General features: G+C 41.6%; 1 protein-coding gene across 4 annotated transcripts in view; it reads left to right on the forward strand.

Annotated features, from left to right (window-relative positions):
• Positions 1-12,924, forward strand: part of dennd6b (DENN/MADD domain containing 6B) — a 108,087-nt gene that overhangs the window by 20,002 nt on the left and 75,161 nt on the right. For 2 of the 4 annotated variants that reach the window (XR_011955305.1, XM_072562730.1), the window contains exons 3-4: positions 5,127-5,169; positions 11,769-11,881. Coding sequence is in view for 3 of the 4 variants with exons in the window: in XM_072562730.1 (XP_072418831.1) it covers positions 5,127-5,169; positions 11,769-11,881 (156 nt within the window). In the remaining variant the exon portion in view is untranslated. Of the gene's footprint in view, positions 1-3,686; positions 3,802-5,126; positions 5,170-11,768; positions 11,882-12,924 lie in introns of all 4 variants that reach the window. The other 2 variants (XM_072562731.1, XM_072562732.1) reach the window with 2 other exon arrangements.

The following is a 12,924-nucleotide window of genomic DNA, read 5'->3' on the forward strand; positions in this document are numbered from 1 at the left end:
GGAACTGAACAGGGTTTCTGTGGCAACAGGCGGTATTTAAGGATCCTTCCTGGTGCCAGGATTAAGGACATCGCAGACAGAGTGAAGGAAATCCTCAAGGGCGAAGGTGAAGAGCCAGAGGTGGTGGTACATGTCAGCACAAATAATGTTGGGAAGAAGAGGAGGAACATACTACAGCAGGACTTTGGAGAATTAGAAAGAAGGCTGAAAAGCAGGACGTCCAGAGTGGTTATCTCAGGTTTGCTTCTAGTTCCTCGGGCTGGAGAGGCCAGGAACAGGGAGATAATGGACTTGAACGTGTGGCTGGGGAACTGGTGCAGGAAGCAAGGATTTAAATTCTTGGATCACTGGGGTACGTTTTGTGGTAAGCATAAATTATACAAAAGAGATGGTTTGCACCATAATAGATTGGGGACCAGCATTCTTGCAGGCAGGTTTGCTACTGAAACACAGCTGCGTTTAAACTAAATGGGGGAGGGGAAGGGACAAACTGGAAGTTTAAGAAGGAAATTGAAGGGAAAGTTAGAACAATGGAAGTATAGAAAGACAACGGTATCAGTGAAGCAGAAAACTTAGAAAGGGATCGTGCCGTAAGGTTGAGTGAAATAGGGGTTGATAAGAAGGGTGAGGGCAGTAACGAATTAAAAATACTATATATGAATGCATAAAGTATTAGAAATAAGATGGATGAGCTTGAGGCTCTTTTGGAAATTGGCAGCTACGATATTGTGGGGATAACTGAGACGTGGCTTCAAGTGGACAGGGCCTGGGAAATGAATATTCAAGGTTATACGTGCTCTCGCAAGGACTTGACGGGCAGAGGGGGTGGGGTGGCCCTGTTGGTAAGGGATGATATTCAGTCCCTTGCACGGGGGGACCTAGAGTCAGGGGATGTAGAGTCAGTATGGATACAACTGAGAATTTCTAAGGGTAGAAAGACCCTCTTGGGAGTTATTTACAAGCCCCCAAAACAGTAGTATGGATGTAGGGTGTAGGTTGAATAAGGAGCTGAAATTGGCCTGTTGCAAAGATGTTCCTACAGTTGTTATGGGGGATTTCAACATGCAGGTAGACTGGGAGAATCAGGATAGTATTGGACCTCAAGAAAGAGACTTTGTGGATTGCCTCAGAGATGGATTCCTAGAACAGCTGGTGCTGGAGCCTACGAGGGAGAAGGCAATTCTGGATCTGGTATTGTGCAACGAACCAGAATTGATCAGGGACCTCGAAGTGAAGGAGCCATTAGAAGGTAGTGACCGTAATACAATAAGCTTCAATCTGCAATTTGAAAGGGAGAGGGTATAATCGGTAGTGACAATATTTCAGTTGAATAAAGGGAACTATGGAGCTATGAGGGAGGAGCTGACCAAAGTTCAATGGTGCAATACCTTAGCAGTGATGACAGTGGAGGAACAATGGCAGATATTTCTGGGTATAATGCAGAAGCTGCAGGATCAGTTCATTCCAAAAAGGAAGAAAGAACTTATGAGGAGACATGGGTGGCTGTGGCTGACTAGGGAAGTTAAGAAACATATAAAGTCAAAAGAGAAAAAGTGTAACATAGCAAAGATGAGTGGGAAAATGGAGGACTGGGAAGCTTTTAAAGAACAACAGAGGATTACTAAGAAGGAAATTCGTAGAGAAGAAATGAGGTACGAAGGTAAACTGGCCAAAAGTATAAAGGAGGATAGTAAAAGCTTTTTTAGGTATGTGAAAGGGAAAAAAATAGTTAAGACTAAAATTGGGCCCTTGAAGACAGAAACAGGGGAATATATTGTGGGGAACAAAGAAATGGCAGAAGAGTTGATTTGGTACTTCAAATCTGTGTTCACTCGGGAAGACACAAGCAGTCTCCCAGAGGTAACAGTGGCTGAAGGACCTGAACTGAATGGAATTTATATTTGCCAGGAATTGGTGTTGGAGAGACTGTTAGGTCTGAAGGCTGATAAGTTCCCGGGGCCTGATGGTCTATATCCCAGGGTACTGAAGGAGATGGCTCTAGAAATCGTGGATGCGTTGGTGATTATTTTCCAGAGTTCGATTAGATTCAGGATCAGTTCCTGCGGATTGGAGGGTGGCCAGTGTTGTACCACTTTAAGAAAGGAGCGAGAAGGAAAGCAGGAAATTATAGACCAATTAGTCTGACCTCAGTGATGGGAAAGATGCTGGAGTCAATTATAAAGGATGGAATTACGACACACCTAGATAGCAGTAACAGGATAGGTCAGAATCAACATGGATTTATGAAGGGGAAATCATGCTTGACTAATCTTCTGGAATTTTTTGAGGATGTAACTTGGAAGATGGACAAGGGAGATCGAGTGGATGGAGTGTACCTGGACTTTCAGAAAGCCTTTGATAAAGTCCCACATAGGAGGTTAGTGAGCAAAATTAGGGCGCATGGTGTTGGGGGCAAAGTACTGACTTGGATTGAAAGTTGGTTGGGTGACAGAAAACAAAGAGTAGTGATAAACTGCTCCCTTTTGGAATGGCAGGCGGTGACCAGTGGGGTAACGCAGGGATCAGTGCTGGGACTGCAGCTTTTTACAATATATATTAATGATATAGAAGATGGTATTAATAGTAACATTAGCAAATTTGCTGATGATACAAAGCTGGGTGGCAGGGTGAAATGTGAGGAGGATGTTAGGAGATTACAGGGTGACCTGGACAGGTTAGGTGAGTGGACAGATGCATGGCAGATGCTGTTTAATGTGGATAAATGTATGGTTATCCACTTTGGTGGCAAGAACAGGAAGGCAGATTACTACCTAAATGGAGTCAAGTTAGGTAAAGGGGCAGTACAAAGAGATCTAGGTGTTTTTGTACACCAGTAAATGAAGGTAAGCATGCAGGTACAGCAGGTAGTGAAGAAAGTTAATAGCATGCTGGCCTTCATAACAAGAGGTATTGAATATAGGAGCAAAGAGGTTCTTCTGCAGCTGTACAGGGCCCTGGTGAGACCACACCTGGAATATTGTGTGCAGTTCTGGTCTCCAAATTTGAGGAAAGACATTCTGGCTATTGAGGGAGTGCAGCATAGGTTCACGAGGTCAATTCCTGGAATGGCGGGACTATCTTATGTTGAAAGATTGGAGCGACTGGGCTTGTATACACTTGAGTTTCGAAGACTGAGAGGAGATCTGATTGAGACTTATAAGATTATTAAAGGATTGGACACTCTGGAGGCAGGAAACATGTTTCCGCTGATGGGTGAGTCCTGAACCAGAGGACACAGCTTAAAAATAAGGGGTAGGCCATTTAGGACAGAGCTGAGGAGAAACTTCTTCACCCAGACAGTGGTGGGTGTGTGGAATGCTCTGCCCCAGAAGGCAGTGGAGGCCCAGTCTCTGGATTCGTTTAAGAAAGAGTTCGATAGAGCTCTCAAGGATAGTGGACTCGAGGGTTATGGAGATAAGACAGGAACAGGATACTGACTGAAGATGATCAGCCATGATCATAATGAATGGTGGTGCAGGCTCGAAGGGCAGAATGGCCTACTCCTGCACCTATTGTCTATTGACCTGATCATCTCCAGAAACAATGTAATATAAAGCATCCCTTAATGGCCAAATCTGTTGTGATTTTTTTTTAACTGCAGGGAGTAGTCAGAACTCCAACTGCAATGTTCTTATTGATTTCTGTATAGGTGATGATAATATAATTCTTTTAATCTGAATAATTAGGAAATAGCCATGCAAATGGCTCTGAATGGAGAGGAATGGGAATGTAAATTCCTTACATTCTGCCTGTAAGATGGAGACATCCCACCCTTGCCTCGGGACATCCAATTTTTTGCAGGTCAGCAGAGCAAATTAACCCTTTAATATCTCAGGAGGCCTGATAAGAAATCATGTTTTATCCATTTAGCTGGACAGCAGCTTATAAAGCTATATGAAAACAAAACACAACGCTACTACATAACTTAAAGATGCAAGGCATTATGGGCAATATATTACCATGGATAGAGGATTGGTTAACAAGCAAAGAGCGGGGATAAATGAGTGCTTTTCTGGTTGGCAATCAGTGCCTCAGGGATTAGTATTGGAACTGCAATTATTCACAATTTACATAGGTTGATCTGCAGGTGCAGTAGATAATTAAGAAGGCAAATGGAGTGTTGTCCTTCATTGCTAAAGGAATTGAGTTTAAAAGTAGGGAGGTTATGTTGCAGCTGTTCAGGGTGCTAGTGAGGACACACCTGGAGTACTATATGCAGCTTTGGTCTCCTAACTTGAGAAAGGATGTACCAGCACTGGAGGGGGCGCAGAGGAGGTTCACGAGGCTGATTCCAGATTTGAAGGAGTTGGTTTATGAGGAGAAACTGAGTAGACTGGGATTATATGCATTGGCATTTAGAAGGATGAGGGGGGATCTTATGAATACATATAAATTTATGAAGGGAATAGATAACGTAGAAGTAGAGAGGATGTTTCCACTCACGAGTGAAACTAGGTCAAGAGGGTATAGCCTCAAAATTAGGGGGAGCAGGACAAAATTTAGGACTGAATTGAGAAGGAACTTCTTCACCCAGAGGGTTGTGAATCTATGGAATTCCCTCCCCAGTAAAGTAGTTGAGGCTTCCTCAGTAAATGTTTTTAAAAGCAAGATAATTTGTTAGCACAGTAAAGGAATTCAGGGTAAGGGTGTGAGGGCAGTAAGTGGAACTGAGGCCACGAAAAGATCAGCCATAATCGTATTGAATGGTGGAGCAGGCTCGACGGGCCAGATGGCTGACTCCTGCTCCTAGTTCTTATGTAAAACGTATTGCCTTCTTGATAAATGATACATGTCAGAATAATTTCTGCCCGATTTAACTAAATGTGGAAGCAGTTGATGAATAAATGTTAAATTCTGAATAATGCTTAAAAATGAACTTCAGTTCAATGTTTTTTGGTATATGCTGAACATTCCTTTAATTTTCACTTGGTAGGAAGCCAGTCTTATTACCTGTTTTGTGATAGTTGGCTTAAAGGTCAATTTGTGCTTTCCTTTCTAATCTGTTAAAGCAATGACATTTGCTACTTTAAAGATCTCTAAGTTTAACACTTGATTCAATTTTATCCCAGTCACTTGCACTAATTTCAGATTTGTTTCTTCCTCTCTACTTTTAATTTTGTTTTCAGAAAACCAGCATCTGCTACCTGTCCTTTCCAGATTCCTACTCTGGTAAGAAATCTACAGAAGGAAGGCAGACTTTCTCCTTATTGACCTTTTGTAGTAAATTTTTCTCATGCGAATCATTCTATTCCATCCTGAAATATATTTACTTCTGTACCATATGCTGTTATTTATTGTGATTTTCATATCAGAAGTATTTGAATTAATGATAGATTTGGGAAGAAAGCAGGAATTTGTATATCAGCACGAGGCAGGTTTAAACCAGGACTGATGAGAATAGCTCTCTCAAACCAAACATTTATCATTTCTAGTTTTGACATAAGCATCGATTATTCATCTATTTATATTGAGAGCATCTACTCTTTAAGGTCTGAATTTTTTTTTAAAAGACTAAAGTTCTGAAAATACTGTAAAATAAAAGAGAAAGGACCTGGAGTTCTGGCAAGAAAGCAATTCACAAATATAAGCTGATTTTGGCTGTATTCTACTGCCTTGGTCACACCTGGGTAGCACTGGGGTTCGTCAATAGACTGACTATGGGTATTGTAGGGCACACTGGTTGAGGTAGATAATTTTATGCTTTAATGTCTTAGTCTAATTGAACCGATATTAGATTCAAATTGCAATATTAGCAATGCTTGTTCAGATAAAAAGGTTGATGTAGGGCCGATTCCCTGCTCAGTGATATTGGGGAAACCCTGTACCACTGGTATTTTTCTAATCAAAATAGGCATGTCCAATGTTTGGGAATTTGAGAGAGCAATTCATGTCAGTAACTGAATGGTAGAAACAGAAACAGAAATTGCTGGAAAAACCTAGCAGGTCTGGCAGCATTGTTCTGAAAAAGGTTCGTGAAACTGAAACATTAAATCTGCTTTCTCTATACAGATGCTGCTAGAACTGTGGAGGTTTTCCAGCAATTTCTGTTTTTGTTTCTGATTTTCAGGATCAGCAGTCCTTTATTCTTTTTTTTTAAATGGATAGTAGGAAAATGAGGATAGAAATTAAGAGAAATGAAAGATAGGTAGAAAGTGTAAGTAAGGTTTCAAGTCAGACACAGAATGATGAACTAGTCTAACTAGCTAGCTTTCAAAATAAGTTGTGGTCGCAAATTAGATTGCAATTTGGGGTAGTATTATACTATGCAATTAAAACTTACTAAGGTGGTTGTGCATTCCTTTTCCTGGTTTTTGAATTTCGTTAGGCCATCCTTTACTGCAATGTGACAATTACATCCTCTTAAACTTCCATTCATTGACCTCCCTAAGAAAGAAGAAACAACTTGAACTTAATTTATTACCTACACTATTCTGGATGTTCCAAAGTTTCAGTTAGTTGGCTAATTTACATACAGTAATGTCCCACAAGCAACCAAAGTGTTAATTTAGCAAATAATTATTTCTGGTGGTATTTATTGAATGTTGACTAGGACACCAAAAGAATTCTCTGCTATTTAAAAAGGTGCCATGAGGTCACTTGTCAGCTACTTGGAACAGGATGCTGGATTACAATGCCATCCACAAGACAGCACCATTAGCAGTCCAGCACTCCATTGTTACTGCAGTCAGGATGTGGTCTGAGGCAGGTAGCATGTACACATCCATGAGAAAAGGTAGCTTCATCCTCCATAGGGTAGGGAGATTGGTCACCAATCTTACTGTTGAATGAGGATTATAAACTTTTGTCTAATGCCAACTGGAGCAGGGCTGCTCTGGGAGCAGTGATTCACCTCGAACAAACCTGTGCTGTAACAGGCAGGAATCTCTCTGAGCTTTGAGCTCCTCAGGGATATGATTGCTTATGTGAAGAATGGGGTGGGGTGGACCACCCCACCCCTCATTAGCTTGGACCAGGAGAAGGCCTTTGACGGGATATCACACACCTGCATGAGGGATGTGCTCTTCAAAATGGGCTTTTGGGAGGGAATCTGCAATTGGCTGCAACTGCTCCACACCAATATTAGGAATGCAGTCTCGATCAATGAGTCGGAATCAGGAGACTTCCTGATCAGATCTGGAATCACACAGGGCTCTCTTTCCTGGTTTGTGTAGAGCTTTTCACTGAATCACATTCAAAATGTGAGCATGTGGGAGATGACGTTCCAGACAGCAAAGGCCTACATGTCAAAGTCTCCCTGTACTTGGAAGATGTCACCGTTTTCTGCTCAGATCCACTGTTGGTACGCAGACTCATGAGCATCTGCAAACCGTTCACACTGGCCTCAGGAGCCAGGGTAAATTTGAGACCATATTCTTTTGGAATTAGGCCCACCAATCTTTTATCCCTTTTACTGTCAGGTCAGGTTCTCTGAAGGTGCCAGGTATGTGGTTCAGAGGGACTACTAAGATGAGGCAGAATCTGGGCAGATCCCTCTCCAATGAAGATTAAAAACCTGCTCATCAGTGTGAGGTGCACTCTGTTGTATGTGGTGCAGGTCTGGCCTATTCACACCCAACACCACAGCAGTCACTTGAGCCATTTTCCACTTCATCTGAAGGCCAAAGATGGATTATCTCTGGTGGGACACCGTAGACAAATCTCTAGATAAAGGGGGAAGAACGTACCTAACACTACCCTCATCCTGATGGCTACCTTTATATATGGCTGCATCAAGCTGTGCAGAGACCCTCCACATGCAAATACCAAGTGTCACGATGTATTGAAGTTCTATCCATTCCTGATGTTACAAAGGATGGCTCTGGCCTCCTTACCACCCAATGCTCCAAGTAGTTGGACCGTTCTGTATCACTTGTCTCTCATGGAAAACTTTGTAAAGGAAAACTTCTTTGACCACAAGTCTATCAGGCAATGGTCAGCACATAGCATCCTTTAGGCCCTGCAGAGAAAGGAGAAGGTATATCCTGTTGCATAGTTCCTTGAGCAGAATGTCAAAGCTATTTGTCAGAATGTCTCTGCTAGAACATTCCAACAAGCACCAAAATGTAGTTTGGCTGGTAGTGAGAAGGGCACTACCTGTAAGATTCTTTATGTACAGCTAAACGTTTTTTTTTAAACTGCGCACTGCCCTCAAAGCAGCTCTGGGGAAAGAGAGACTGTCACACATCTCCTTCTGGAATGTGCCTATGTAAAGAAGGTCTGGACAGAGATGCATTGGTTTTTGTCAAGGTTTGTACTGAGCTGCTCCATGACGCAGCACTCTGTTCTTTACGGTCTGATCCCGAGGTTGCTAACCAAAGCAAACTTCGATGTGCCTGGATGACACTCCACTTAGTGAAAGACTCTCTTTAGTTTGCCCAAAGCCTGTTACTCTCCCAGTACAAAGGTAAAAAATCACACAACAGGTCATAGTCCAACAGGTTTATTTGGAAGTACTAGCTTTCAGAATACTGGTCCTTCATCAGGCAACTAGTGGGGCAGGATCCTAAGACACAGAATTTATAGCAAAAGGTCACAGTGTCATGCAACTAAAATGATATATTGAACAAATCTATTGCTGTTAAGTCTTGCATCTTTTAGAATGGATTGCAGGTTTTGGTTCATTAATATGTAAATCCCTGAACTACTTTCAAGTCACATTCTTGCGATAACTTAAGTTTGTATAAAAAATGACATCTTAGCTCAGATAATGTGTTAAAGGTGCGAGGTTAGAGTCTGTATCCCAATGTTGAGTCAGACTAGTTCTATTTCCAGAGTAGAAATTTATAAAATGTTATATGGATTGACCTCTTGCAGGTTGTGTGCTTTTTGAACAAAAATAGAATATATCTGCATATACAACTCTGCACATGCAAATTCACCCCATAGACTTAATGGAGTATAAGCCTGTGAAAGGGTGTGTGTGTGTGTGTGTGTGTGTGTGTGTGTGTGTGTGTGTGTGTGTGTGTGTGTGTGTGTGTGTGTATAGTGTAGTCGGGTCACCTGTAGTGTGACATGAATACAAGGTCCCAGTTGAGGCCATCCTCATGGGCCCTGCACTTGGCTATCAGCCTCTGCTCGGCCATTCTGTGCTGTTGCGTATCCCACAGCCCGCTTTGGAGGATGGTCACCGAAGATCTGGGGCCGAATGTCCCTGACCGCTGAAGTGTTCCCTGACTAGGAAGGAACATCCCTGTCTGGTGATTATTGTCCATTCATCCATTGTCGTAGCATCTGCTTGGTCTCGCCAGTGTACCATGCCTTGGGGCATCCTTGCCTGTAGTGTATGAGATAGACAACATTGGCTGGCTGGGTCACATGAATACCTGCTGTGTACATGATGGATTCTATCCCCATATATAATGATGGTATCCATGTTGACCCCCAGCTTCTGTCCACAGCACTACAGATTTTTCTTTACAGAAACTCGGTTGGTACAGACTAGTCGAACCTGGAACATTCCTCGTCACAATGGACATTTCGACACCAGCATCACTGCGAAAGCCTCAGTACTCAATACCAACAACTGCGAATCTCCAAGCACCATCCTACAACTCTGTTTCATCCTCGACCACAATGTTTTCATCTTTCATAACCAGTTCTTTGTCCAGATACATGGAACAGCTGGGGGCGGGGGGCAGATTTGCAACATTTTCATGCACAAGTTTGAACAAGACTTCTTTACTGCACAGGACCTCCAATTAGCACTCTCCACCAGATATCTTGACAGCATCTTCTTCCTCTGGACCCATGGTGAGGAGTCACTGAAACAACACTGTGATATCAATGAGTTTCAATCCACCATCAGACTTACCATGAACTACTCTTTAGTATCTGTCTCCTTCTTGGACACTCAAATCTCCATCAAAGATGGGCACCTCAGTACCTCACTCTACCGCAAACCCACAGATAACCTCACGATGCTGCACTTCTCTAGCTTCCACCCTGAACATATTAAAACAGTCATCCGCTATGGACAAACCCAAGTCTTACACAGGATCTGTTCAGATGAGGAGGAACGTGATGGGAACGTGAGGGTGCTTAAGAACACCCTCATATCTATCTCTCTCTGTCCCCCTCTGTCTCTGTCCCCCTCTGTCTCTGTCCCCCTCTGTCTCTGTCCCCCTCTGTCTCTGTCCCCCTCTGTCTCTGTCCCCCTCTGTCTCTGTCCCCCTCTGTCTCTGTCCCTCTGTCTCTCTCTGTCTCTCTCTGTCTCTCTCTCTGTCTCTCTCTCTCTGTGTCTCTCTGTGTGTGTGTGTCTCTCTCTGTCTCTGTCTGTGTCTGTCTCTCTCTCTCTCTCTCTCTCTCTCTCTCTCTCTCTCTCTCTCTCTCTCTCTCTCTCTCTCTCTCTCTCTCTCTCTCTCTCTCTGTGTGTCTGTGTGTGTGTGTCTCTCTCTCTGTCTCTCCCCCATCTCCCATCTCCCTATTCCCCCATACATATGGGGTGAAATTGTATTTGCAGATGTATTCTATGTTTGTTCAAAAAGCACACAACCTGCAAGCAGTAAGTTTATGTAACATTTTATCAATTCCTACTTTGGAAATAAAACCTGTCTGACTCCACATTTGGCGACAGACCGACTCTAACCTCATACCTTTAATACATTGTCTGAGCTGAGAAGTCACTTTTTAATATAAAACCTTAAGTCATCTCAAAAACATGACTTGAAAGAAGTTCAGGGATTTACATATTAATGAACTGAAACTGTCACCCTTTTGGTGAAAGACTTAACAGCAATCTAGGTTTGTTCAATATATCATTTTAATTGCATGACACTATGAACTTTTGCAATAAAGTCTATGTCTTATGATCCTGCCCCACTAGTTACCTGAGGAAGGAGCAGTGCTTTGAAAGCTAGTACTTCCAAATAAACCTGTTGGACTATAACCTGGTGTCGTGTGATTTTTTTAACTTTCTTCACCTCAGTCCAACACCAGCACCTCCACATCATGGCTTCCAGTAGAAAGAGTTGACCTCAGCCAAGTGTAGCAGACTGGCACATTCCGAGGTCCAGAGCTATATGCTGAGGGACATACTAAAACCTGGGGCAACTACTGCCAAGGCACAATGGGAAAAGTTCACCATCTAAGGCCTTTCTGCCAAAGTGCAATGTGGGTCTGTTTAGTTCCCAGTTCTCAGACCTTCTTGTTCCTCACTGTAAATATATGTAAATAGTGTCCTGCATAAGTAATAAAGGCCTTTGGCAAGGTTTGTTTTTCTTGATATGTGAAGACAATATAATAGGACTGCTTTATGTTACGTGTATATACATAAAGATTTTTGAATGAATGAAGTATATTTTTACAGGCTTGAATTCACAACCTGCTACCAACTCAAACATATATTTGCTTCTACTGAACTAAAATGACACTAAGTACCAATTTGGTCAAAATCCAGTTGAGATGTATCCTGTCTCTGAAAGCGCTGCTTGTCCAAAGGTGTTTCCACATTTCCTAATATTTTACATTTGAAAACAAAATCAAGAAGTTTGAATCCTTTTTTTTTGTTTTCTCACCCTATCTCTGCAAATTTGTCAAGCTATTCTCTCCTGCACCCTTCAGCCCTCTAGCATTTGAGGTTTTTTTTCGTCTCCCAATTCCATTGCTTGACCTTGTAATTGATAGCAAAACCTTCACTCTTCTTTTTGGAACTCCTGGGTTGCTCTTGTAAACTCTGCTTCTATGGTTCAGTGTCCGTTTACTCATTACGCACTTTGAGGTGTTTTATCTTCGAGGTATTGTATGAATGCTTTTTTTTGTTATTGCTGTAGGTTGCCTTGGTGATACACAATTCAGTTTTCGAATTCGACAAACAGTGGGGAATAAATTATCTATGAATGGAGATGAAGAGAAATATAATCGCGATGCACCAGTTGTTCTTCAGGTGTGTTTAAGCCAAGCTAACACAAATCTAATATTTTACTCATTTATTTATCAACTACTAAGCACTTCAAATCTATCAGCTATTAAAATACATGTTAAAACATGTACTGAAACAGTTCAGAATTATCTTGCACTATTGTGCAGTACTGCGCAGAAATGCTATACATTTTGCAGTACGTGAAACCAGAATCATATATTATTCCTCTTAATGCAAATATAACTTTGAAGCTACTTGTTACATCAAGCTGTTGTTAAATATCATCATTATTATAAATTGTACCCATTTCTCCTGTGTTCTTTCCACCTGCCTCCACAAACGTGAGTGAAATATAAGAGTATGAACTTTGAATGTTGGAAATCTGAAATGAAAACAAATTGCTGGAGAAACTCAACAGGTCTGTCAGCATCTGTGGAGGGAAAGCAGAGTTAGTGTTTCAAGTCCAGTGATATCAACATAAAGGCACCTTGTTCTTTCCACTTGCATAATTCTAATCTGCTTGTGCTCTGTGCACATTTTCATTTTCTCATGTATAATTATCCAATTGTCTTATTAATTTCTTTTAACTTTTCTCATTCCCATTTGTGTTTTGTAACCTATTCAAACACTGCAATTATGTTTCACACCTGGAACTGTATATTCATCTGAATCTCTCCCTTTGTTCCACTGTAGGTGGCTATTCTCCTTGGCCCCACACTCTTTAGAATTTTTAGAATTCCTTCCCTGTTACACTCTCGCCTCCTTTAATACTACCTTCTGACTGAACTTCTAAACACCACTTATTACTTTTTTCAACTTTGTGTTCATTTGTGATGAATGCTGTTTGAAGTGCTTCAAAATGTTAATCTACATTAAAGGTGGTATATAAATGGACATTTTTGTGGTAGGAGGTTCAATATTTATTAATGCTCTGTCTCCATTAGGGAGCAAACAATGTGGAGATAGCACTAAAAGACAGGAATGTTATAAACAGTATAATAATTGATAGATAAGATCTCCTAAGAGGTTAGCATTATTATAAATTAGTAAATCATCTGATTTGAAGT

This window comes from Chiloscyllium punctatum, chromosome 44 (assembly GCF_047496795.1).
Source record: "Chiloscyllium punctatum isolate Juve2018m chromosome 44, sChiPun1.3, whole genome shotgun sequence".
Lineage (NCBI taxonomy): Eukaryota > Metazoa > Chordata > Chondrichthyes > Orectolobiformes > Hemiscylliidae > Chiloscyllium > Chiloscyllium punctatum.